At 48.8% G+C, this 24205-nt stretch overlaps 1 protein-coding gene across 6 annotated transcripts in view; it reads left to right on the top strand.

The window, feature by feature from the left end:
* The window catches only part of Atp2b4 (ATPase plasma membrane Ca2+ transporting 4), a 102132-nt gene that overhangs the window by 65640 nt on the left and 12287 nt on the right, over nt 1-24205 (top strand). For all 6 annotated transcript variants that reach the window (XM_059280789.1, XM_059280784.1, XM_059280786.1 and 3 more), the window contains 13 exons: nt 206-367; nt 5045-5259; nt 5554-5796; nt 6620-6861; nt 7870-8101; nt 9007-9186; nt 9854-9941; nt 10736-10842; nt 18752-18943; nt 19384-19597; nt 20480-20691; nt 21952-22059; nt 23500-23676. In XM_059280789.1, coding sequence (XP_059136772.1) covers nt 206-367; nt 5045-5259; nt 5554-5796; nt 6620-6861; nt 7870-8101; nt 9007-9186; nt 9854-9941; nt 10736-10842; nt 18752-18943; nt 19384-19597; nt 20480-20691; nt 21952-22059; nt 23500-23676 — 2372 coding nt within the window. The remainder of the gene's footprint in view (nt 1-205; nt 368-5044; nt 5260-5553; nt 5797-6619; nt 6862-7869; nt 8102-9006; nt 9187-9853; nt 9942-10735; nt 10843-18751; nt 18944-19383; nt 19598-20479; nt 20692-21951; nt 22060-23499; nt 23677-24205) is intronic.

A 24205-nucleotide genomic window follows, 5' to 3' on the forward strand; every position in this document is an offset into this window, starting at 1 on the left:
TCCTCCACTTCATCACCAGTTGTTAGATTTGTCCCAAAGGCCCTAGTGGAGTCCTACATCTGGCACCAGTGAGGAATGATCAGAACTGAGGTCAGGGGCCTAAGGGACATTCCAGGAGAAAGACAGAGGGGCGTCTTGCCTTCCACCTGCCTGCCATTCACATCCTTGCCTACTCACCTGCCCCACTTGTGTGTGTCTACCCTAGCAAAGACCCAAGATGGAGTGGCTTTGGAAATCCAGCCTCTCAACAGCCAGGAGGGTATCGACAGTGAGGAAAAGGAGAAGAAAGTCAGCAAGATACCCAAGAAGGAGAAGTCGGTGCTGCAGGGCAAGCTCACGCGCCTGGCTGTGCAGATCGGGAAGGCGGGTGAGTAGCTAAGCCTGCCTCCCATTGCCGGTTCGAAACCCTCCCCTGTGTGCTGGCTACTACAGTTTCCTTCCCGCCACACCAAGCAGGACTGGCAGGAAGAAGCTGGCACTTGAGGTGGCTCCTGGGGTCTACATAGCTGTATCTTTGGCCACTCCTGGGCTTTGGAAGAGAGCTATTTCCTATGTATAAAGGTTAATAGCCCCAAGGTCTCTTTCATCCAAACAGCTGGGGGGGGGGGCGGGTGGAGGGGTCTGCTGGAGAGGGGGTCATGCTAGCAAGAAGAAAGTTAAGAACTCTCACCTGTCCTATAATCCCTCAAGGGCAGAGGGGGCTGCAGTTTGCTAGAGGCGATCCCTCCATAGTGGAGGAACGTCGTGGCCCAGCATGGAGCAATAAATACATAGTAAAGACTGGAGGGCAAAGAAGATAGGTTAAAGAGACTATTCAGAAGACGGGTCCTATAAGGGAGGGTGACAAGAGGTTTCTCCATCATCCACCCCTACGCTTTCCTGCCATCTTCTGGCCTAGGGGAGCAGCAGGAAGGAGGACAAAAGGATAACTCCTTCGTGCAATGTTCCTCAAGGTGTGGTCCTCCAATGAGTGTTCTGTGACCCCAGGCTTCCGCTTCCCACCGTCATGTTCAGCATGCTCCTCTGGGCACAGTTCTCCAGATGTCCTTGCTAAAGTGCAGACTACCTTCAGAAAGTCTGTGGCAGGGCCTGAGAGTCCACAGGGATCTGTGATAGCTACAGCAGCAACCACTGTTTACAGTCTGCTGCCGGGTAGCCACATTTTAAATATTCACTAGCCACACGTGTCCAGTAACCACCTTTCTGGACAGTCCCAAGTGAGAGCATTTCAAGCACGGCAGAAAGATCTGGTGGGAATGTATTGACTTAGCCAGTTCATTTCAGTCAACACTTAGCTCGTTCTGACTACCTTGAAATCTTCTACGTAGACTCCATGAGCTGAGCTGTGGGTGCAAAAGTCCCCTGTCAAGCCCAGTATCCAAGTCAGAAGCATTAACTAGACCCCTTAACCCAAGTGTTCCCCTCATCCCTGTCTCATTTTTCCTTGGAGATAAAAACTACCTAGAGATGGGCCACAAGTACATGTCAAACTAGGTCAGGACTTGTGAAATGAGCAAGATACCTTCCAACCCATAGAGAAAGAGATCGCACGCACGTGCGAGCATCCCTAAGTTTTCGTACCACAGGTGCTTTGCTTCCTTACATTGGTCCTTGCCTTAATCAAGCCAGAACCAAACTTTACTCTTTTCACTGATATCATCCCCCATGGCCTTGACGTGAGGCCCCTGAAGCACCAGGGCCAGACTGTGTCTTCAATGAGAGTGTTTCCCAAATACTGTGCCACTGATGAGCACATATTGGTCCTTAACCGTCAGGCTAGCCACTGATCCTCACCCCCCACTTGCAAGGTGACCAGCTATCCCAGTTGGTTGAAACTTTCTCAGTTTTCTCACTGAAAGTCCCAGAAATTGTTGAGTCTCGGGCAAACCAGGCTGGCCACCCTACCAGTGTGCGCCATCAGAGGCTTCCCTGACCCCGGGGATTTCTCTTCTTTGAAGCAGGAGTGATAATAGTGATCTGTGTCTTAGGGCTGCTGTGAAGTGGTTTTGAAGGCTTGGCTGGCCTGCAGCAGGCACTGTGTGAGTTACTGCTGTGGCTGTCATCCATCTTCGTGACGTGCTATGATAGGAGAAGTCATGTAGGTGATGAGCTAGCACTGTGAGGACATCCTGTAACCAGGGTGTGGGACCTGCACAGGGCAGTGGAGGGAAAGTCAGAGCTGGTGAATGGCTACATGGACAGATACAGCTGCTCCTCAGTCACCTCATGTTAATATAGCAGCAGTACTGAGAAAGCACTGGTGACCAGTCCACACATGTAGCTGATACACAATCCCCTTTAGAAGTTGCAGTTTGTTAGGAACAGGGGGCTCAAGGCCATGATCCAGCGAGAGAAAGAGCATTAGACAGATTCTCTGAACACACCTCAAAAACAAAGGAAAAATCCAACTTCCAAGTTTAGGGGTCATGGCGAAGTTTCACACTACTCAACTTAGTTCAATATAGCATGCATGATGAGGAGCCAGGTGCCATCACTGAGAGCCTTCAAGTCACAGCACAGCCTGCTTCTTGATTCTCTGCCTGGTGGGGGTGAGGTGGGGGCTGGTCCTCTGTGAGGAGGTGTGACCTGATCCCTTTGGGCTGTGGGATCTGGCCATTTAAAAGTACGCAGTCTTTTAGGAGGAAGCCCATGTTCTAGCATACTCTACTCCCTTTTTTGTTTTGTTTTGTTTGGTTTGGTTGGTTGGTTTGGGGAGTGTATATAGAACAGGCTGGCCTGACCTCATGATCTTCCTGCCTCAGTTTCTCAAGTGCTGAGATTACAGGTGTATGCCACAATACTCAGCAACCCTCTTATTTATGAATGAAAATTTAAACTGGAAATTCAACCCAAAGAGGCTTAACAACTAATCCAGGTGTGTGAGTCAGGTTGGTAAGGCCAGCCTGGTCTACAAAGCGAGTTCCAGGAAAGGCGCAAAGCTACACAGAGAAGCCCTGGGGGGGGGGGGGGGGGGATGTGGCTCACAACCATCTGTAATGAGATCTGGTGCCCTCTTCTGGCCTACAGAGACACATGCAAGCAGAACACTGCATACATAATAAATAAATCTTAAACACACACACACACACAAGCCCACAAACTCTGTCATTGTATACAAGCAACAGAGAATGGGAGAAAATTTTAATATATAACTTTCTAAAGCTTATGGTTTTAAAAACTATAGAAAGCACCAGCTGTAACACTCGAGAGAGCAGGCCCTGCACCTCTCCTGGCAGCTGTAACACTCGAGAGAGCAGGCCCTGCACCTCTCCTGGCAGCATAGTAGAGACAACCCTATTGATGGAAGTGTGGGTGAGCCAGACCCAAAGTTGTGAGCATGGGGGAGCTGTCTCCACCACTCGTCTGTCATGTAGCAGTGTGGGTGAGGGAGAGATGCCCCCCCTTACCCCTTACTGCCTGCGACAGATGGGCAAGCTAACCCTCTCCCTTACCGGCTGCAGCACTCAGGAAAGCAGACCCTGCACCTCACCTGGGCAACACAGTAAAACTGACCCTGTTATTAAAAGTGTAGGCGAGCCAGCCTCGAAGGTATGAGCATGGGAGAGTTGTCTCCATTACTCATCTGTCATGTGGCAGCATGGGCTGGGGAGAGTTGCCTCCCCCCTACCCCCCCACCCCTCACCACCACCACCCCTCCCCACTTGCCCATCAATGCCTATGGCAGGTGGGAGAGCTGGCCCTGAGGTCATAAGAGCAGGAGAACTGTCCCTGCCCCTCACCAGCTGCAGCACTCAGGAGAGCGGCCCCTGCACCTTGACCAGACATCACAGTAGAGCTGGCCCCAAAGGTGTAGGTGAGGGAGAATCAAAGGTGTAGGTGTGGGAGTGTGGTGATATATTGTGTACCCTAATAAAATTTGCTTGAAGATCAGAGAGACAAAGGAACAAGCCACTGCCACGTCTCACCTCACCAACTCCACGAATCCTCTGACTTAATGCCTCTGAGTCCTCAGATGAAAGGGGTCCAGCTGAAAAAGCCTTTAGTTCCTGTCTCCTCACACCTTATATACCTTTCTCTCCACCCAGCCATCATCACTTCCTTCCTAGTGCTGGGATTAAAGGCATGTGACTCCCAAGTACTGGGATTAAAGTTGTGTGACTCCCAAGTACTGGGATTAAAGTTGTGTGCCACCACTGCCTGGCTCTGTTTCTCTCCTAGACTGAGTCAATCACATGTAGACCAGGGTGGCTTTGAACTCACAGAGATCCCGACGGATTTCTGCTTCCTGAGTTCTAGGATTAAAGGTGTGTGCCACCACTGCCTGGCCTCTATGTTTAATCTAGTGGCTTGTTCTGTCCTCTGATCTTCAGGCAAATTTTGTCAGGATACACAATGTATCATCACATGGAAGACCCGACCCTGAGGATATGAGAGTGGGAGAACTGGCCCCGCCCCTTGCTCATGCCTCCTGCAAGGGGTGAACTAGCCAGGGCCATGCTGGAGAGCTCACCCTGGTGAAAACAGGAGAGGGCTGGCGGGCTGACCAACCCTGCTACTACCCAGACCCCAAACCAGAGTTTTGTGTTGGCCCACCCCCACGTCCACCCCATCTGTGACCTGCTGGAACACAGGTGGTGATGGTGGCGAGGGGGTCCCCCGGTCCTGTGGTCCCAGGGCTGCAGGATCTCCACTGCACAAGCCAGCGGCAAGATGTCCAGGGAGAGTCCCAGTGAGGGCCCGGCGTCGATGGTGTAGCAGAGACCAGGGGCCTCGAACCAGACCGATGATTCTATGTGATGAAAGCCTGCGTGTAAAGATGGATGGACAAAGGGGTTTACTGCGTGACTCACTGTGTCCCACTGCAGCTTCCATGACGGGATTTTCCCTTTCCGCCTTTTTTTCCTTTTTTCTCTTAAATTTTATTGGGGGGGTGGGGAGATGGGTGGAATTGGGAGGCATAATGTGAAAGACACAAAAGCTAAATTTTTAAAAAGCTAAAAAAAAAAACAAACAAACCAACTATAGCGAGGGTCTCGCAGGCTTGCAGGCTAACCCCTGCTCTGTGCCTTGTTGCCCTGGACAGGTCTGATCATGTCTGCTCTCACGGTTGTCATCTTGATTCTATACTTTGTGGTTGAAAATTTCGTGATACAGCGCAGATCATGGCTGCCTGAGTGTACTCCCGTCTACATCCAGTATTTCGTCAAGTTCTTCATCATTGGCGTCACGGTTTTGGTAGTGGCTGTGCCAGAGGGGCTGCCACTGGCTGTCACCATCTCACTGGCCTACTCTGTAAAGGTAAGACTGGAAAAGTACCCTGTGTTGCTTAAGGACAGAGACGGGAAGGAAGGGTTCCGTGTTCCCTTCAGGTAAAGGATGAGCTATTCTGTCCTTGGTACACTTTAGGTGGTCCCCCAAGAACAGAAGTCCCTAGCTCTAGGAAATGACTGTTCAGTTAGTTGTTTAACTAGATCAGTAGACAGGACTAGAAAACAAAGAGAGAAATGTCGGCTAGGACTTAGCCCGCCTGTGACCTTTGTTTGGGGGAGCTCTGTTGGTCCTCTTTCAACTCCTTTCTCTTTTCCTTTGTAGAAAATGATGAAGGATAACAACTTGGTACGGCACTTGGATGCTTGTGAGACAATGGGCAACGCCACAGCCATTTGCTCTGATAAAACAGGAACACTGACCATGAACCGCATGACCGTGGTGCAAGCTTACGTTGGGGGCACTCATTACCGCCAGATCCCAAGCCCTGACATCTTCCCGCCCAAGGTCCTGGACCTCATAGTCAATGGCATTTCCATTAACAGTGCTTATACTTCTAAGATTCTGGTAAGCTTTCCCACTGTCTGGGCACCTGGAGTAGGTGACTAGGGAGCAATATTCATTTTGCCAGAGATAACTCTTCTGTCCTAATTACTTCTCTATGGCTGTGCTAGCACCGTGACCAAGGCAACTGATAGAAGAGTTTATTGGCGGCTTACAGTTTCAAAGGGTTAGAGCCCTTGCCTATCACGGCAGGGAACATGGCAGCAGGCAGGCAGGCAGGCATGGCGCTGGAGCAGTAGCTGAGGGCTCACATCTCAGTCCACAAGCAGGAGGCAGACAGCACACTGGGGATGACATCAGTTTTCAAACCCCCTTGCGACACACCTCCTAATCCTCCCTAATCAGTTCTGCCAACTGGGGACCAAGTATTCAAATCTATGAGCGCATGGGGGCCGTTCTCTCTCAAACCACCACATCCTCTGTTATTATTCTGTGTGAATCTCCATTCAACATTCTGTTTCTTACTCTTGACTGAATGTGTTCAGGGTGGACCTATGGCAGTGATTCCAAGAAGGAACCTCAGGCCTACAGCAGACTTACAGTTATCCAGAATTAATTACTCACTTTCCAGAAACAGAGAGAGAGAGCATTTGAATGAGACTTCCAGAGGACGAGACACCTCATTACCATAGAGCAACTGTAAGATCCCAAGACCTGTATGGCTATGAGTCAAGGTCACCTCTGGAAGAACAAAAGCAAATGCTGCCTCCCCTGTGGGCACTGGTACGCCTGCCAAATCAGCCTGCCCAAGTTCTCTCTCTGGCCCAGATATCTCGCTTATGACTTCCACGTCTGTTTTTGTTTCTGTTTTTCTTTTCTCTCTCAGCCTCCAGAAAAGGAGGGAGGCCTACCTCGGCAGGTAGGCAACAAGACAGAGTGTGCCCTGCTGGGCTTTGTCACAGATCTGAAGCAGGATTACCAAGCAGTTCGCAATGAAGTGCCCGAGGAGAAGCTCTTCAAAGTGTACACCTTCAACTCAGTGCGAAAGTCCATGAGCACCGTCATCAGGAAGCCTGGAGGGGGCTTCCGCATGTTCAGCAAGGGCGCCTCTGAGATAATGCTGCGCAGGTGAGCCCTTCCCTCCCATTTCCCCCTTTGAGACTCCCCCTCAGGAAGGTCTGAGGGCCCGTGCCGAACCAGTCTGAAGGATGAGTGACCCTCCAGCCAGGTAGTGACATTTGAACTCAGGACAGGCATTGCTTCTAAGAACCTTGCTGACTCCTTTTATTTAATCTTTTAAAATAGCGAAGTGGGTACTATTTTGAGCCATTTTGCAGATGAGAAAATATGCGCAGTGAAGCTGCGTAGCTTGCTTATAGAAAGAGCAGCTAACAGTGCCACAGTCAGGATTCAGCCTGGAGCAGCCTAAACTTCCACCTCCTGTCGAGTTCACAGAGGTAGTCAGAATGCTCCTCATTTCACTGGGCTGGAAGGAGTCGGTGAGCATAAGATGTCTTGCACACACCAAGAGCTAACAATGCTGCCTCTCTGTTCCTTCTCTTTCTCATTCTCAGTTCTGATTACACTTTATATACCTTTAAAAGTAGCTAAGCTACCTAGAGTTGTTATAATCAACCCACCCCAATCAATGTGGCCAGCAGGGGTGGCACACACCTATGATCCAAGCACTAGGGAGGCTGAGGCAGGAGGATTGCAAGTTCAGAGTCATTCTAGGGCACTCTGTCTCAAAAAAAAAAAAAAAAAAGCAAAAACCAAAAGAAGGCTGGGCATAGTTTTGCCTGCCTCGGGAGGCAGAGGCAGGAGGATCTCTGTGAGTTTGAGACCAGCCTGGTCTGCATAGCAAATTCCAGTAAAGCCAGGATGAAAGACCTTGTCCAGAAGTTCAAGGTCAACCTATATAGCAAGTTTGAGGCTAGCCTGAGCTACATGAGACTCTTATCTCATTTTGGGGGGGGATGGGGAGAGGAAGAGAGAGAGAGACTCAGCTGGGTGACAGATAAAAGATGTATTAACCATGGAATAGTGTCTCTAGGAATAATACAGAATCACGCTAATGCCTGTGATTGTTGGAATGTGTCAAGCAGAATGACAGACACTGATTTCTGGTTTCCCCAGGTGTAATCAAATCCTGGACAAGGGAGGAGAATGCGTACAATTCAAAAATAAGGACCGAGACGATATGGTACGCAATGTCATTGAGCCCATGGCCAGCGAAGGACTCCGGACCATCTGCATAGCTTACCGGGACTTCGATGGCCCAGAGCCCATATGGGACAATGAGAATGAAGTCCTTGCTGAGCTGATCTGCATTGCAGTGGTGGGCATTGAGGACCCTGTGCGCCCAGAGGTAAGGCTTGTCAGCTTCTAAACTGAAGAGAAAGGGCAAGAAAGTGGAGGTGCTGGTCTCCCACTGACCACTGGTTAGGGTTCAGATCCAGTGTAACCTAATGAGGCACCCGGGAGTCACAGAAAGCTCGTGCAAATGTCTGGCCTAGCTGTGACCCCAGACTTGTGCCTAATTACTTGTCACTTACAAAGACAGATAACTCTAGAAAACAAACAAAAACAAAAGACAGATGACTCTCCAATACCTGTTTCCCACATCAGCTATGGAGTGCCGAGTCGGTAGAAGGCATCATCCCGATTGCTCAGGCTATCTGAGGGGCAGACAGTGATGGTTTCATTGGATTTACTACTTGGTACTTGGGAATAGTCAGGGGCAGAATTAACCAGAAGGCAACTTACTCTTTAGTCACTTTTTTCAACGACCTGGTCTTTTTGAGCAATCCCTGTGTGCAGAACACTGTTCTAGGCACGAGGGGATTCAAAAAGCCGGAAAACTCAGGTAGATGGACCGGTGCTTGTCAAGGCCGAGATGGTGAGAGGATCCCGCCACTACAGTGAGCTCGTGGGTTGGAGCCTGAGCCAGGTGGGCAGAGAGTGGTTAGAACTGCTTCTGGGAAGGAGAGCAGTGGCCACATCACCAGATGCTTCCCCGGGGAACCTGGAGGAAAGGGAGGCACAAAGGCTCACATCTGGCTCCCAAAGCAAATTCCCCTTCAACCTGTGAGATGATGAGTGAAATTTAAACGTCCACTGTGGGATGGACAGAAGCAAGGGGGGCACTGAGCACTATGAAAATGACCAGCCATAGCCTCTGCGCCGTCCTGAGTGAAGTGAGAGCTGAACCAGGGCAGCGTGCCGCGCATCCTCAGTCTCTTGACCGTTTCCTTTCTGCTTCGCCCTCCTTAGGTACCGAACGCAATTGCCAAGTGCAAACGGGCTGGCATTACTGTCAGAATGGTGACAGGCGACAACGTCAACACAGCACGAGCCATCGCCACCAAATGCGGCATTCTGACCCCCGGAGACGACTTCCTGTGCTTGGAAGGCAAAGAGTTCAACAGGCTCATCCGCAACGAGAAGGGCGAGGTAGGGCCACGGAGGGAGCGGCCGGGGCACCCACCGCTCACAAGGGAATGGCTGGTTCTAGTGCGCAGTATCTGGGGCTTGTGGGAGCACGTGGGTGGCTTCTAAACTGGAGTCTATTCATAGTGAAACGGCCCTTCCCACCGCAGCTGCTCGTATGGCGAATGGGGAGTTGTCTCATCTTCATTCAGTTACCTGTGGGGGACAGAATCACCAACTTCGTTTTCTTTCTGCCTTTAAACTCCTGGAATGATTCCTTTGCGCTGCTTTCCGCCTCCCCCACCCCTCCAGTGTCACTGTCCTGTGGCTGTGGGTGGCACAGGCTCGTGCTTGGATGCATTATGGGTCAGGAATCGACTAAAGCTTCCAGGTCTACATGCAATCAGACTTAAGACCCCAGCAGCTCCTTGGAAGCTCCTGAGCCAGCTGTTAACCCTTACCTCCTCCTTCTATGATGGGCTAAGAAATAAAAATTGGCTCCCATTAAGGAAGTTGGGATGGACAAGAAAAAATGGGCCTGCATGGTCACCATCAGTGAAGCCTTATTGGCTGTCTCATGTCCCCAGAGGCCAGGGCTCAGGGTCCCACCCCTGGAGGCTGGGGTTATGTGGAGATTTCACTCAGCAGTGGCTCTGAGCTTGACTGATCCAGGTGTCTCTGCCATTGGCAGGTGGAACAAGAGAAGCTGGACAAGATCTGGCCCAAGCTCCGGGTGCTGGCACGATCTTCTCCCACGGACAAGCACACGCTGGTGAAAGGTGAGGTCAGCCTGTGATTGTGTGTACCTGCCATATCTAACCCTAATCCTCCTGCCTTTATTTCCCAAGTACCGGGCTTAAGGGGTGGACCATCACAGCTGTCTAGAGCTGGGGGTTGGGGGTGTTAGTCCCTTGCTAGCAGGCTGGAATGGTACGCTTGAACCCAGACGGCTGCCTTCAAAGCCATCTCATGCTTTCCCAGCTACCTAGCTGCTATGTGAGGCACTGGATGAAGATTACCTTTCTCAGCACAGGGTGACTTGGTGAATCAATTGCCCTTGCATGGTTACTGTAGACCCAGCAGTAGAGAGGAAAAGGAAGGAGAGAGTAGAGGCAGAATAGTAGAGATGGAGGAGGAGATTAAAAGTGTCCCTTTCATAGGAAACAGTACTCGCCACATGACCTCTGTCTTAGGGTTTCTATTGCTGTGAAGAGACACCATGACCACATCAACTCTTACAAAGGAAAACATTTAATTTTGGTGGCTTGTTTACCATTCAGAGGTTCAGTCTGTTATCATCATGGTAGGACACGGTGGCATGCAGGCAGACATGGTGCTGGAGAGGTAGCTGAGAGTCTTACATCTTGCAGGCAACAGGAAGTGGTCTCTGACACTGGGAATAGCTTGAGCACAGGAGACCTTAAAGCCCTCCCCCACAGTGACACACTTCCTCCAGCAAAGCCATGCCTCCTAATAGTGCCACTCCCTTTGGGGGGCCATTTTCTTTCAAACCACCACCACGACCTCAGGTGGCATGTGTGTGTTCATTGTTGTGTGTGTCACTTTGTCCCAGGTATCATTGACAGCACTGTTGGGGAACAGCGACAGGTGGTGGCTGTCACCGGTGACGGGACAAATGATGGACCTGCCCTAAAGAAAGCAGATGTCGGTTTTGCCATGGTAAGCTCACCAGGGTCTCCCCATGGTCACCTTCTCCCATCAGGAGCCAGGACAGTCTTCTGCTTCCTGTGCCTTCGCATCCCGCCTATGCTCTTCTTCCTGCCTCCATCTCTCCTGCCTACCTGGCCACTACTGTGTGTGAAAAACAGATGGAGGCTGTCAGGGAAATCACAAAGCGCCATACCCAGGAAAACAAGAGCACTGTGGTGACGCTGTGTGCCTGTGTGAGTCACAGGAAATTCAGCTTCCGCATAGAACGCGTTCAGTACCGTGCTCTTCACATGTGAGCCCGTGAGTATCAGAGCCTCGTGGCAAGTTCCTTTGTAAGTCAGATATGCCAAAGAGGCATCTTGCTTCAGTTAGGTTGGATGGGTGCTGAAGTGTTTGGGGTTTGGTTTGGTTTGGTGTGAGGGTTTTTTTTTTTTTTTTTGGTGGTGGTGATGGAGGTTTGGTGGTTGTTGCGAGCACAGCAGTTGATTCTGGTGTGCAGAGAGGCTTGGGGGTCCCCAGAGTACAAAGTGCACCCTCACATTCAAGGAGCTCATTGCTCCCAGACTCCCATCCAAATCAAACTGCTGTTGGAATCTAAACAATGCAAGGGAATTTAGAAATATGCGTGTGTGTGTGTGTGTGTGTGTGTGTGTGTGTGTGTGTGTGTGTGCCAGTGTCATATTGCCAAGTTTGGAGATGGACACCCGTAATCTCAACATTTGGGGGAATTGAGGCAGGAGGATCTTGAGTTCAAGACCAGCCTGGTCTATATAGGCAGTTCCAGACCAGCTTGGATCCATAGTAAGGCACTGTCTCAAAAAGAAAGAAAATAACCTCTCTTTGTGGAGCTCTTTTTTTGTAGTTATGTGTATATATGTGTGTCTGTGTGTGAGCATATGCACAAGTATGTTGATGCCCACGAAGGCCAGAGACAGTTGTGAACCACCTGACATGGGTGCTGGGAATCCAGCTCTGGCCCTCTAGAAGGGCAGCATGTGCTCCTAACCACAGAGCCGTTTCTCCAGCTCCTAGGGAGCTCTAAACAAAACGAAACACAGTTTTAATTCTAAGAAAGTTCAAAAGTGTGTCTAAGAAGTTAGAGTCATATAATGAATCCCCATAGGCCTGTCACTCTGCTTCAATAATTATCCGCGGTGGTGGCACACACCTTTAATCCCAGCACTCGGGAGGCAGAGGCGGGCGGATCTCTGTGCGTTCAAGGCCAGCCTGGTCTACAGAGCGAGTTCCAGGACAGGCTCCAAAGCTACACAGAGAAACTCTGTCTCGAAAAACAAAAACAAAAACAAAAAGCAAAACAACAACAACAAAATAATTATCAACATGGCCCATCTTGCTTCACAAACCACCCCCCACCAGTTTCCTCTATCCAGCTGAACTATAGTCAATCTAAGACATTTTGTCATTTATAGTCATCAAGTTTTGAATAAATCTCTAAATAATATATATTAATAAAATGTGTGTAAAGAATTATAATAGAATTTCTCAGTAAAAAAACAACTGACAAGTCCTTACTATTGCCAAATTCTAGTCAGTGTTTAAATTTCTCCCACTGACTCATAAATGTTTTTATGGTTTATCTGTCCAAGTCAGAATCCAAAGAGGATCCACGCATTATGATTGTCTGAGGCATCGGTGGAATCTCTGAATCCACAGCAGTGGCTCTTAAAGTGTGTCCTGTGTGGGCCTGGAGAGACAGTTCTGTGGCCAAGAGCACTGTCTGCTCTAACAGAGAACGAAAGTTCAATTCCCAGCACCCACAAAACAATTCACAACCATCTGTAACTCCAGTTCCAGGGGATCTGACTCCTTCTCTGGCAGGCATCAGGCACACATGTGGTGCACATACATATATGCAGACAAAACACCCATACACATAAAATGAATTAAAAAAAACTGTATTCAAACCCCAATGCACCAGCAGTACCTGGAAACCTATGGAAATGCAAATTCTCAGGCACCACCTGAGTCTACTGGACCAGAAGGCCTGGAGTTGGGGGTCCTAATGTGCCCTAATGTTTGAGAGCCACTGATTTTGTATCAGCTTGTGTCCCAAAGACTGTCCTTGTAGTCACAAGTGTCCTAGAAGGACTCATGGAACCTGGCCTATGTACTCTGTACACACGTAGCTAGCCATTGTTCCAGACGTGTGCTGGGGTTACAGTTAGATCACAGAATGCTGGCAGAGGACCACACATGCAGCCTCCCGTGGTCTCCCTGCCACGACGGGAGTCCATTCTTCCGTATTTGCAACACTTCAGTAGTGTGTATGATGCCTCTGACAGGGAAGCCTGTCACACTCAGCTCCTGAGGCTTTTATTAATACTGGCCTTTGGGAACTTTCTAACACATACCAAAACTCCAGGCTCCCTAAAGGGAAGTGGAAGCCAGATTGTTTTAGCACAGTCCACCAAGAGTGTCCAACCTGCTGTCTGCGGTCTACATGCAGCCAAGGGTAGCTATGAATGAGACCCAACACAGAACTGTAAGACATGCGCTACATACTGTGAGATCGGGGTGTGTGTGTGTGTGTGTGTGTGTGTGTGTGTGTGTGTGTGCTATTTGTTGTTGTTGTAGAGTGAGAACTTCGTAGCTGAGTGTTGTCACAATGTCAAAAGGTTGGACACACCCGGCTGTGTGAGTGAGCAACTTGGTCTCAGTGAAGTGCTGACCAGAGTGTTCTGAGAGCCAAGTTCTGGGGAGCCAGCCTTGCAAGTGGGCCTTTCTGAGGACGATGGTCTCAGGGCCACTGCGTTGAGGGTCTGCGCCTAGCTATTTTATGTTGAAGGAACTGGACTTATTGTCTGCACAGACCGTTCCAGTAGCACGAATGTGCTCATTCTTTTCTATAGTCTCCTGTAACGTTGATAGTGTTGGGTCCCTTGGCTTTGATTTGAGTGGTTTTATGTTTTCGTTTGTATTTGTATCACCCCCACCTCTGTGTGTGTGTCTGTGGACCCACCAAGGTAGGGGTGTGGAGGTCAGAGAACCACTTTGGAAAGCGGGTTTTCTTCCACTATGGGATCCTAGGATCAAACTGAAGTCATTAGATTTTCATGACCAAGTGCTTCGTGGGAGCCGGGGTCTTACTATGTACCCTGACTGGCCTGGAACTGGCGACAGAGAACTGCCTCTGTCTGTCTCAGGTACTGGGATGGAAGGTGTCCTGCCCCGTCACTTCTGGTTTGGTTTTTGGTTTGTTTTGGTTTGTTTTTCTGCCTCATTTTGGGCTTTGAGACATGGTCTGGCCTTCCCCTCAGTCTTTAGTCCAAGCTGTTCTCACACTTGAAGCAGTCCTCCTGCCTCAGCCTTCTGAGTATGCACCACTGTGCCTGGTTCGTCCCTTGGACTTTCTGTACATTGGTTCTAGAAGCAATCAGATCCTGTGCCTTGGGGATTGTGAAATGACACTATTCTGAATTTATTTATTATCAACTTGAATAGTTACACAAAAGGAGATTTCCCTTCATCTCTGTCTGACATGCTCTATCGCTGAGGTACAGCTCAGCCCAAACAAGGGAATTAGAATATATATTTGATGTGTTTCAATACATTGCTCTTGTTTTTGTCTTGATGCCCAAATCGATCCATCATTAGCCAGGAGAAGCCTCTTCAGTGTCTCTGAGTCCTTTTAATGTAACCCTAGGTGTCTTTTATCGATTTCTTGGTTTCTTGCCCAATAAGACACTTGGAAGAGATTGGGACTCTTTTTCATTTATTTATTTTGGTTTTTCAAGACAAGGTTTCTCTGTGTAGTTTTGGTGTCTGTCCTGGAACTCGCTGTGTAGACCAGGCTGGCCTCGAACTCAGAGATCCACCTGCCTCTGCCTCCTGAGTGCTGGGATTAAAAGCATGTGCTACCACTGGCCAGCTGCACCTATTTCTTATCTCGAATCTGGCATGGAACATTCCTTCAGGGGCCCTGCGTCATTTTGGTGACAAGCCATATTAGGGAACACAAGTGAAGCACAAAGGCACACCCTCCCTCTGAGCACACACCATTTCCATCACCAAGCTAAGACACGAGCTTCCACAGCCTAGTGCTGTTCCTATACCTGCTTCTAAGATTAAATGCTTCCTAAATCGGTGTTCGTGTTTCTCATTCAAATTCAAAATTCTGGAATGCTAACCTCCTAATTTATTTCTGATTCTCTACGTTGTTTCTAGCTTCCTTAATTTTATATTTGTAGTTCTTAAGATAAAAACCGTGATTCCTAATGCTGTTAATGTAATTATTGACTTTGTCTGAAAACATATGTACTAGTTATAAAATAACAAAAATAATTACTAAAAATATTCTTTTATCATTTTGTTTTGAGGCAGGGTCTCACTATGAACCTAGACTGGCCTCAACCTTAATATGTAGCCCAGGAAAGCCTTAAACTCACAATCCCCCTGCCTTAGCCTCCGGAGTCCTGGACTTATAGGCATGTGCCACCATACTGAACAAAATAGTTTTCTTTCTTTTTTCTTTTTTTTTTAGTTTTTATACTATTTTTTATTGTTTGACAGTTCCGTACATGTATATAAGTATTATTCTTATTGTCTTTTTATCTGTAAATATATCTTACTAGGAATGCATCATCAAATTACTAAAAAGCATATTTTTTTTAATTAAAAAATAGAGACTGGAAAGATGGGTCAGAGATTAATAACACAGGTTGCTCTTCCAGAGGACCAAGGTTCTATTCCCAGCACCCACATGGTGACTCACAGCTGCCTGTAACTCCAGTTCCAGGGGATCTGACACCCTCTTGTGGCCTATGGAGGCACCACACTTGTGCTCCGTGCACAGACATTCATGCAGGTGAAACATTCATGCATATATGCGGATCTTTGTGAGTTCGAGGCTAGCCTGGTCTACAGAGCGAGATCCAAGAAAGGCGCAAAGCTACACAGAGAAACCCTGTCTCGAAAAACCAAAATAAATAAATAAATAAATAATTTATTTTTTTTAATTAAAAAATAGGGGCTGAGGCAGGCAATGGTAGTGCACACCTTTAATTTGAGCACTTGGGAGGCAGAGGCAGGCGGATCTCTGAGTTTGAGGCCAGCTTGGTCTACAGAGTGAGTTCAGTTCCCAACACCCACATGATGGCTCACAACCGTCTGTAAGGGGATCTGATTCCTTCTGACGCGCATGAAGACAGAGCACTCAGATACATAAAATACAGGAGTAAGTAACTCTTAAACAAAACAAAGCAAACTACTGAAAACTCATCGGGGCCACTTTTCTTTTCTGGAGCTGTGCCAATGACTGGCTGCAGCAGTTCATCACGTCAAGTGTTTTCCATTTTAGAGATGGACTTCTAATTGAATTCTGTGTTCTAATTACACCAATTAGTTTGTTGTAAAAGACGTATACAGAACCAGGTTCAGCCTAGACACCGGGTTCCTGTCCCTGTGTGTTCATCCTCAGAAAACATATATTTTTAAGGTTTTATATTATTCTTTTGCTGCTTTAAAATACAATCAATTAAGTCAGGTGTGGTGGCACACACCTTTAATCCCAGCACTCGGGAGGCAGAGGCAGGCAGATCTCTGCGAGTTCGAGGCCAGCCTGGTCTACAGAGTGAATTCCAGGACAGCCAGAGCTACACAGTGAAATTCTGTCTCGCCGGGCGGTGGTGGCGCACGCCTTTAATCCCAGCACTCGGGAGGCAGAGCCAGGCAGATCTCTGTGAGTTCGAGGCCAGCCTGGGCTACCAAGTGAGTTCCAGGAAAGGCGCAAAGCTACACAGAGAAACCCTGTCTTGAAAAACCAAAAAAAAAAAGAAAAAAGAAAAGAAAAGAAAAAGAAATTCTGTCTCAAAAAAACCAAACAACAACAACAACAAAATCAAATAGGGACTAGAAATATGGCTTAGCAGTTAAGAGCACCGGCTGCTTGTCTGGAGGACCCAGGTTTGGGTTCCAGCATCCCCATGAGAGCTCACAGCCATCTGTAACTCCAGTTCCAGGGGACCCTGATGCCCTCTTCTGGTCTCCACAGGACCAGGCCTGCCTGTGGTGCACAGACATGCAGGCAAAGCACCCATACACACAAAATAAAAATAAGTCTTTTTTTAAACTACAATGTATTTCTCTCTAGATAAATGGTAGCATCTATATGTTCTTTCCCACCTTTCTTTTCCTCGGTGGAAATTACTTCATAGTAGTGAGTGGATGCAAACATACTACTCTTGTTGTTTCTTTTCACAGTGCACCAGATGGCAGCATATAGCTGTGTTGAGGGTTGGGGGAAGGGGGCAGGATCGCCTATCCAACCTCAAAACTGTACGTCTTCCTGCCTTGGGATTCTAGGCATACTACCATGCCCTGCACGGTAGAACTTTTTGATAGAAACACTAAGTTACATGCTCTTCTGTAGACAGTCTTCATTTGCTGCCATCTAGATGGTAAAACACTATTAGTAGGTAATTAGAATAATCTAGTATACGTCAAAATAAAGAATAAGTCCTGGGACTAGAGGGCTGGTTCAGCAGTTAAGAGCAATTGCTGCTCTTGCAAGGACCTGAGTTCAGTTTCCAGCACCCATGTTGGGTGGCTCACAACCACCTGTAATTCCTGCTTCAGGGAATCCAGCACCCTCCTCTGGCCTCTGCAGGTACCTCATACATGTGCACATACACACAGAGAAGAGACACATAAGCAAAAAAATTAAAAGATTTTTACAAAAAGAACAAGCTCCTGTGGGTTAGGAGTTGCACGATGTGTGATAGAAATACCAATTAGGGCTGTGTATGGTAACGTACACCGGTACTTGGGAAGCAGAGACGGGAAAACCAGGAATCTGAGGCCAGCCTTGGCCACCTAGTGAATTTGAGACTACCCTGGATTGCATGAGACCCTGTCTCAAAGAAGAGGAGGACGAGGAGGAAAGCTGTGTATAGCAGTGAGCTGTGTTCTGGGATGTTAGGATTTAATTGAACTGGATAATAAAGATCGCTAGGGTTCAAACATGGTGAGAGAGGATGTCTCCGGCTTAGAGAAATGATGGGAATAAAAGCCCAAACTCTAAAAAGGAATGAGGGATTCAGGGGATTTTTAGTAAACCAGTACCTTTTGAGAAGAAAGCTTGCCTGAGAGCAGGTTGGAACCTGAATCTGGGGTCACTGTGAAGACATAGACTGTCAGCCTAGAAAGTTTCTATTCAAAAGGCCTTCATGGGTCCCCAGTGACAGGGTTTTGAACAAGGACAGAACATTGTATGCTATGAGACCGTTCTTCCTAGAACGACCTGCAAGGTTTCGGAAAGGTGCTGGGGAGACGTGGGCACCATTCCTGCTTGTGTTCAAAGAAATGTAGGAATTTGGAGGTAGACTAGATAGGACTTGTCCCCTCCCTTTCAATTCTGAGGTTGAGGGAGTAGTAGGGTAGGGAGGAAGGACTGTTAAAAGATGTCTGATTCCTCACCTGAGGCAGCAGCAGTCAGTCAATGAGGTCACACTCCAGATGTGCGGTAGTCTCCTTTCTCTTCTACCAGCAAGCCGCCATGGACCCATTGCCACAGTGGGAGCCTAGCCAACACAGAACGCGTCAACTCCTCACTTCTCTGTGAATTTTGCAGCATTTCCAACCCAGAGTTTCCTCAGAACAACGAGCAGAGATAGTGAGGGAGACTCAGTTCCATGTACACACACATTTCATGGGTGCTTGCAAGAGACTCTGAGAGACTTGAGAATCATGGTCCTTCCCTTGATCACCTTGGGGAATCTTCTCTGTAGAGCAGCAGCGAAGTGGAGCCCCCTTGTTTTCTGTGGTGGCTATAGTGCCCTCTAGTGCCTGTACCTGGATCTGTGGCTCCTTAGAGGTCAGCGTTCTTAAGACCCTGGGTTTCCAAGTGTGCTACGTGCTCTGAATTCAGCTGCTCACTGTCTGCCTTCCTCTCCCACCTCAGGGTATTGCGGGCACAGATGTGGCTAAGGAGGCGTCAGACATCATCCTGACTGATGACAACTTCACCAGCATCGTGAAGGCGGTGATGTGGGGACGGAACGTGTACGACAGCATTTCCAAGTTCCTGCAGTTCCAGCTCACCGTCAATGTGGTGGCTGTGATCGTGGCTTTCACCGGAGCCTGTATCACTCAGGTTAGGCAGGGCTTGGATGGCAGGGATGACTCAAGAGCTAAGCAACATAGGGGTGAGGGGGTGCAGGATATCTACTCAGGAGTCAAGGACAAGTGTTTCCCAGCACTGTTTGGACAGTTAGCTGGTCCAGGTTTACAGTCTCTACCGTAATGGTTACCTACCATTAATTTAGCGTTCTTTTGTCAGAAACTATGAAGAGAACTTACGTGGATTATCTTTGTCTTTTCAAAGCAAGCTTGCTAGGCAGATGTTATTTTCCCCTTACAGTGATGAGCCTAAAGTTATGTGAATTTGTCAAGGTCACTCCATACGTAGGTAGCCGAATTCAAGGTCTGGTGGGTAGTGGGGGCTAAGCTACCTCAAGGGAAGGATGGAGCTGGAGAGTGAGACGGTCTCGCTTTCTGGAGCGCGCTGAAAGGACTGGTTCTTCTTCCCACCAGGATTCTCCATTGAAAGCAGTGCAGATGTTGTGGGTTAACCTGATCATGGACACGTTTGCTTCACTGGCCCTGGCCACAGAGCCCCCTACCGATTCTCTGTTGAGGCGTCGCCCCTACGGGCGAAACAAGCCTCTGATCTCACGGACTATGATGAAGAACATCTTGGGCCACGCGGTGTATCAGCTCACGGTCGTCTTTGTCCTTGTCTTTGCTGGTGAGGCACAGTTGGGGAAGGAGGGCAACTGTCGGGTGCTGGATCTGTTAGGGACAGAGAATGGCTGAGAAGAGATGGCAGTGTGGTGCATGGTGACGTACAGACCGACATAATAACAGCTTCAGCCTTAGTATTCCCGACAGTGCACGTGGCTTCCCATCATGCCACACCACGGGGAAACAAGTACCAGTGGAACCAACTGACGGACAAGATCAGATAGGTTGAGACCAGAGGCAACATTGGAAATATTTCGTTCTTGGGTCCTGGAGAAAGAGTTCAGTTCCATACTTAAAAGCACTTGTTGCTTTTGCAGAGACCTTGGGTTCGGCTCCCAGCAGCCACATGGTTCACAATCCAGGTCCAGGGGATCTGATGCCTGCTTCTGATCTCCAGCAGCCCCAGATACATACGTGGTGCACAGACATCCATAAAGACCAAACACTCATACACATAAAATACATAAATCTAAAATGATTTTTCAATGTTTTATTTTAAAAATAAAATGTTCAGCCGGGCGGTGGTGGCGCACGCCTTTAATCCCAGCACTTGGGAGGCAGAGGCAGGCGGATCTCTGTGAGTTCGAGGCCAGCCTGGGTTACAGAGTGAGTTCCAGGAAAGGTGCCAAAGCTATACAGAGAAATTCTGTCTTGAAAAACCAATAAATAAGTAAATAAATAAATGGATGAATGAATGAATGAATAAATAAATGTAAATGAATAAAATAATATGTTCACTAACTAGCGTAACTCAGAAGCTGACCAATTAAAATGGACTTTCCAGTGGCCAGAAGCCACCAGCATGGCTGTCCCAGCATGTTCTAACTCAACCTGAACCCTCATTGAGACCACAGGTATTCTCTAATACTTGTCCTGCCCCCACCAGGTGAGAAAATGTTTGACATTGACAGCGGGAGGAAGGCCCCTCTCCATTCACCACCCAGCCAGCACTACACCATCGTTTTCAACACCTTCGTGCTGATGCAGCTCTTCAATGAAATCAACTCCCGGAAGATACATGGCGAGAAGAATGTCTTTGCAGGCATCTACCACAATGTCATTTTCTGCTCCGTAGTTTTAGGCACATTCTTCTGCCAGGTGAGATTCTGACTGGAGTTGGGGTAGCGGGGGTTGGGGAAAGAGAACAGAAGCCAGGAGCTGGGACTCTAATGTGCCCAAGATGAGGAGAGAGGGAGTTACGGGGACCAAGACTGTGAGTAAACACTTTGGGATTCTCAGTTTGCTTCTGTGTGCACCTTGTTCTGGACCTGAGCCCAGTCAGGTACTCCGGGGCAAAGTAGCATGTCACCGGCAGATACAACTTGTAGAAAACTTGGATGATCTTTCTAAATGTGCAGAAGTTCCATACAGTGACCAAGAGAAGGGTCACGATCTTCTACCTCCTTTCCAGGCCAGCACACATGGCATGTGTATATACAGGTAGTGTAGGCTCCCCACCCCTACCCCTTCTCCCTGCCCCTTTGTTCTGAATGGGCTTATGCTCGAAAATGCCACACAATTCACAGAGGAGAGTGAGGGATTGGTGCACACGTAGCTGCTGTGCTAACCCTGGCCTGGGCTTCTGTTATGGGAACTAGGGTCAAGAGCATGGTTGCCTGGGTGTGGAAAAATGAGTTCCTTCCTTCTTGCCGTAGTCAGAGGTTCACTAAGGCAGATGGCTACAAAGGATTATGAGCAGGTCACAGTACGAAAGAACATCTTCCTGGGGCTGGAGACATGGCTCAGTAGTAAGAGGGGACCGGAGTTTGAATTCCAGCACCCACATCATTTGATTCACAATCACCTGTAACTAGTGCCAGGGGATCTGACACACTCTTCTGGCTTCTGTGGCACATGGATCAGAGTACAGACCCACACATAGACACAGACACAGACAGACAGACAGACACACACACACACACACACACACACACAATTTTAAAAATAAATCTTAAAAATAAGCTGGCTTTTCTCTCAGCAAAGCCCCTCCTTTACATTCCATCCCTCTACCCCCATTCCTGACTCTGTGTCTTCTCTCTGTCACCCATTGGCCTCAGTCACAGGAAGCCTCCAGCTTCCTCTGCTCTGGCCAGACCGTACGTTAATGTACATTAATCACTGTCACAATAACCATAGGAACAGCGTGATTCCCACTGAAGTGCTGTAAAGATTGCATCTGCCACCCTTCTCCACTTCTAGAGTTTCTTTTTCCCGGTCCACAGGAAAATCAGGACTTGCACCACCAGGGCCCTGCAGGGGGTGCTGTGGCCTTGGCCACCTTGTCAGCCTTGGTGGGTGGAGGGCTGACTCCATGAGAGTGGCTTCCATCATGGTTGGCTGCCCTTTGCTCTGTTTCAGATTTTAATCGTGGAATTTGGGGGGAAGCCCTTCAGCTGTACACGCCTCAACCTGGAGCAGTGGTTATGGTGTCTCTTCATAGGGATTGGAGAACTTCTGTGGGGCCAGGTGAGTGTGGTGTGCCCTCCACAGATCCTCCAGGCTGCAGACCTCTCCTCTCTGAATGAGAGGGACCAGTGGCTACAGACACCCAACTCCCTGTTTCTTCTCATCCTCCCCTCCCCTCCCCTCCCCTCCATCACGCTTCCAAGCTCCTTCCATCTTGGGGTGCTGGGTTGGAGTGACCACTGCCTTCCCTTCAGGGGCTTATGTTCTCTACCCACACCTAGAGGCTGCAAAAACTTAGCTTTTTTGAAACAGAAGTCGAAATTTTCCATTAAGAAGTAAATCTGAGAGTCTTAAAAGGGGAAGAGTTCACGAGCCGACGTCCCGCTAACGCAGCAGCCTAGCCAGGGCTATTGCACTGCTGTGGTTCAGGGCGTCCTGCCTCTTCTGTGCATCACCATGGCTTTCTCTGGTTGAACGCCCAACTCCCACCTGAGATAAATCAGTACTGCAAATGCTCTAGAGAGGAGGCGTGACACATAGATTAGCACAGTCTCTGGAATCGACTGGAAGGGCTTGAGTAGCCATGGGCGACTCCATTAATCGGGGACCTCAACATAGGATAACAGAGTCATCACTAATTGATACTATACAAAAAAATACGACAATGCCTGTGATAAGTACTCAGTGAGTGTTAGTATTAATTACAGTAATGTCAGCTTAGCTAAGAGTTTCATCCCTCCCTCAATACCGCCCTTAGCTCTGGCCTGGGCCGTTTTGCAGATCTCAAGTTTCTGCTGAAAATTCCTTAGTGTCCCTTCACAAGCTAAGGATGGAATTAAGAAAGGGGGTAAAACCGGGGCTGGAGAGATGGCCTAGTGGTTAAGAGCACTGACTGTTCTTCCAGAGGATCCAGGTTCGATTCCCAGCTCACACATGGCAGCTCACAACTGTCTGTAACACCAGTTCCAGGGAACCGACACCCTCACACAAGCAAAACCCCAATGCACAATAAATAAATTAATTAATTAAAAAGAAAGGAAGGAAGGAAGGAAGGGAGGAAGGGGTAAAACCCTTAGCTAGCTGTCTTCCTGTTCCTTTCTCAGCCCCTCAGCTTCGTAAGTCCAATGTGCCCTTCTCCCGGCTTGGTTCGCCCCAGGCCCCGCTTCTTCCGGCTGTACGCCGGCTTTGTAGTTCTCTTGTCTAGAACTACAAGGATCACACCGGAAGGAAGAGCCCGGACCGAGTGTGAGTGTAGGAAGGCACACGGCTGAGAGATTGTGAGAATTAAGTCCCCTTCTGTGTGCCCATGAATGTGGGCACCTTCCCAAGAGCTGACAGCTGGAACAACCAGTTAATCTTCTGGGCAGATTAGTGCTTCTTGGTGCTGTCCTGGTGGGAAAGGTGTAGGGCAGAGGAACCTCCCAAGGGCCTGGCCCAGGCCAGCTAACATCTCTTCTTCTCCACTTTGGCTGTTGCCCTCTTTGCTGGGACTGCCCTCAGATCATCTCTGCGATACCTACCCAGTCTCTGAAGTTCCTAAAGGAGGCTGGGCATGGCGCTGCCAAGGATGAGATCACCAAGGATGCCGAGGGAATGGATGAGATTGATCTTGCTGAGATGGAGCTGCGCAGAGGCCAGATCCTCTGGTTCCGTGGCCTGAACCGGATTCAGACTCAGGTACTCTGTAGTGGCTTGTCATTACCCTGGGAGAAGAAATCTCCCCATCCTGGGAAGGGGTAGGAAAGTCGCAATTCCCGGCAGCCAGCACCCTTACCCCTTCCTAAGGCTCGCTGCTGAAGGGTGGCCTGTGCTCCTTAGCTTCAGGGTCAGCAAGGCCAGAGGTCTCTGTGGGACTGACTCCTCCAGGAGGGAATGGCCAACAGGCTGGACCCTGGGTCACTATTCACAGAGTTCCTCAGCTGTGGTTGGCCCTACAGTCCCCACTCAGGTCTGTCAGTGGAGCTGTCTTCCCACATAAGGTCTATTTCAGTGCCAATCTTGACCCCAAGATAAGGAATGTGTAGTCCTTCCCTGCCCCCAAAGAAGGATAAGAGACCCTGTTTTTATAAAAGTGGAAGGAAGAGCCAGCATCCCCGGCAGTCACTTGGGGTGACCTTCATCTGCTGTTGTGGTAAAAAGCCGTTGTCTGGGGAGGTCTTTGTTAAAGAAACTTGCCTGCTTCTGTTGTCCTGGCTTGATGGGAGGC

Source organism: Peromyscus eremicus, chromosome 15 (genome assembly GCF_949786415.1).
Source record: "Peromyscus eremicus chromosome 15, PerEre_H2_v1, whole genome shotgun sequence".
Lineage (NCBI taxonomy): Eukaryota > Metazoa > Chordata > Mammalia > Rodentia > Cricetidae > Peromyscus > Peromyscus eremicus.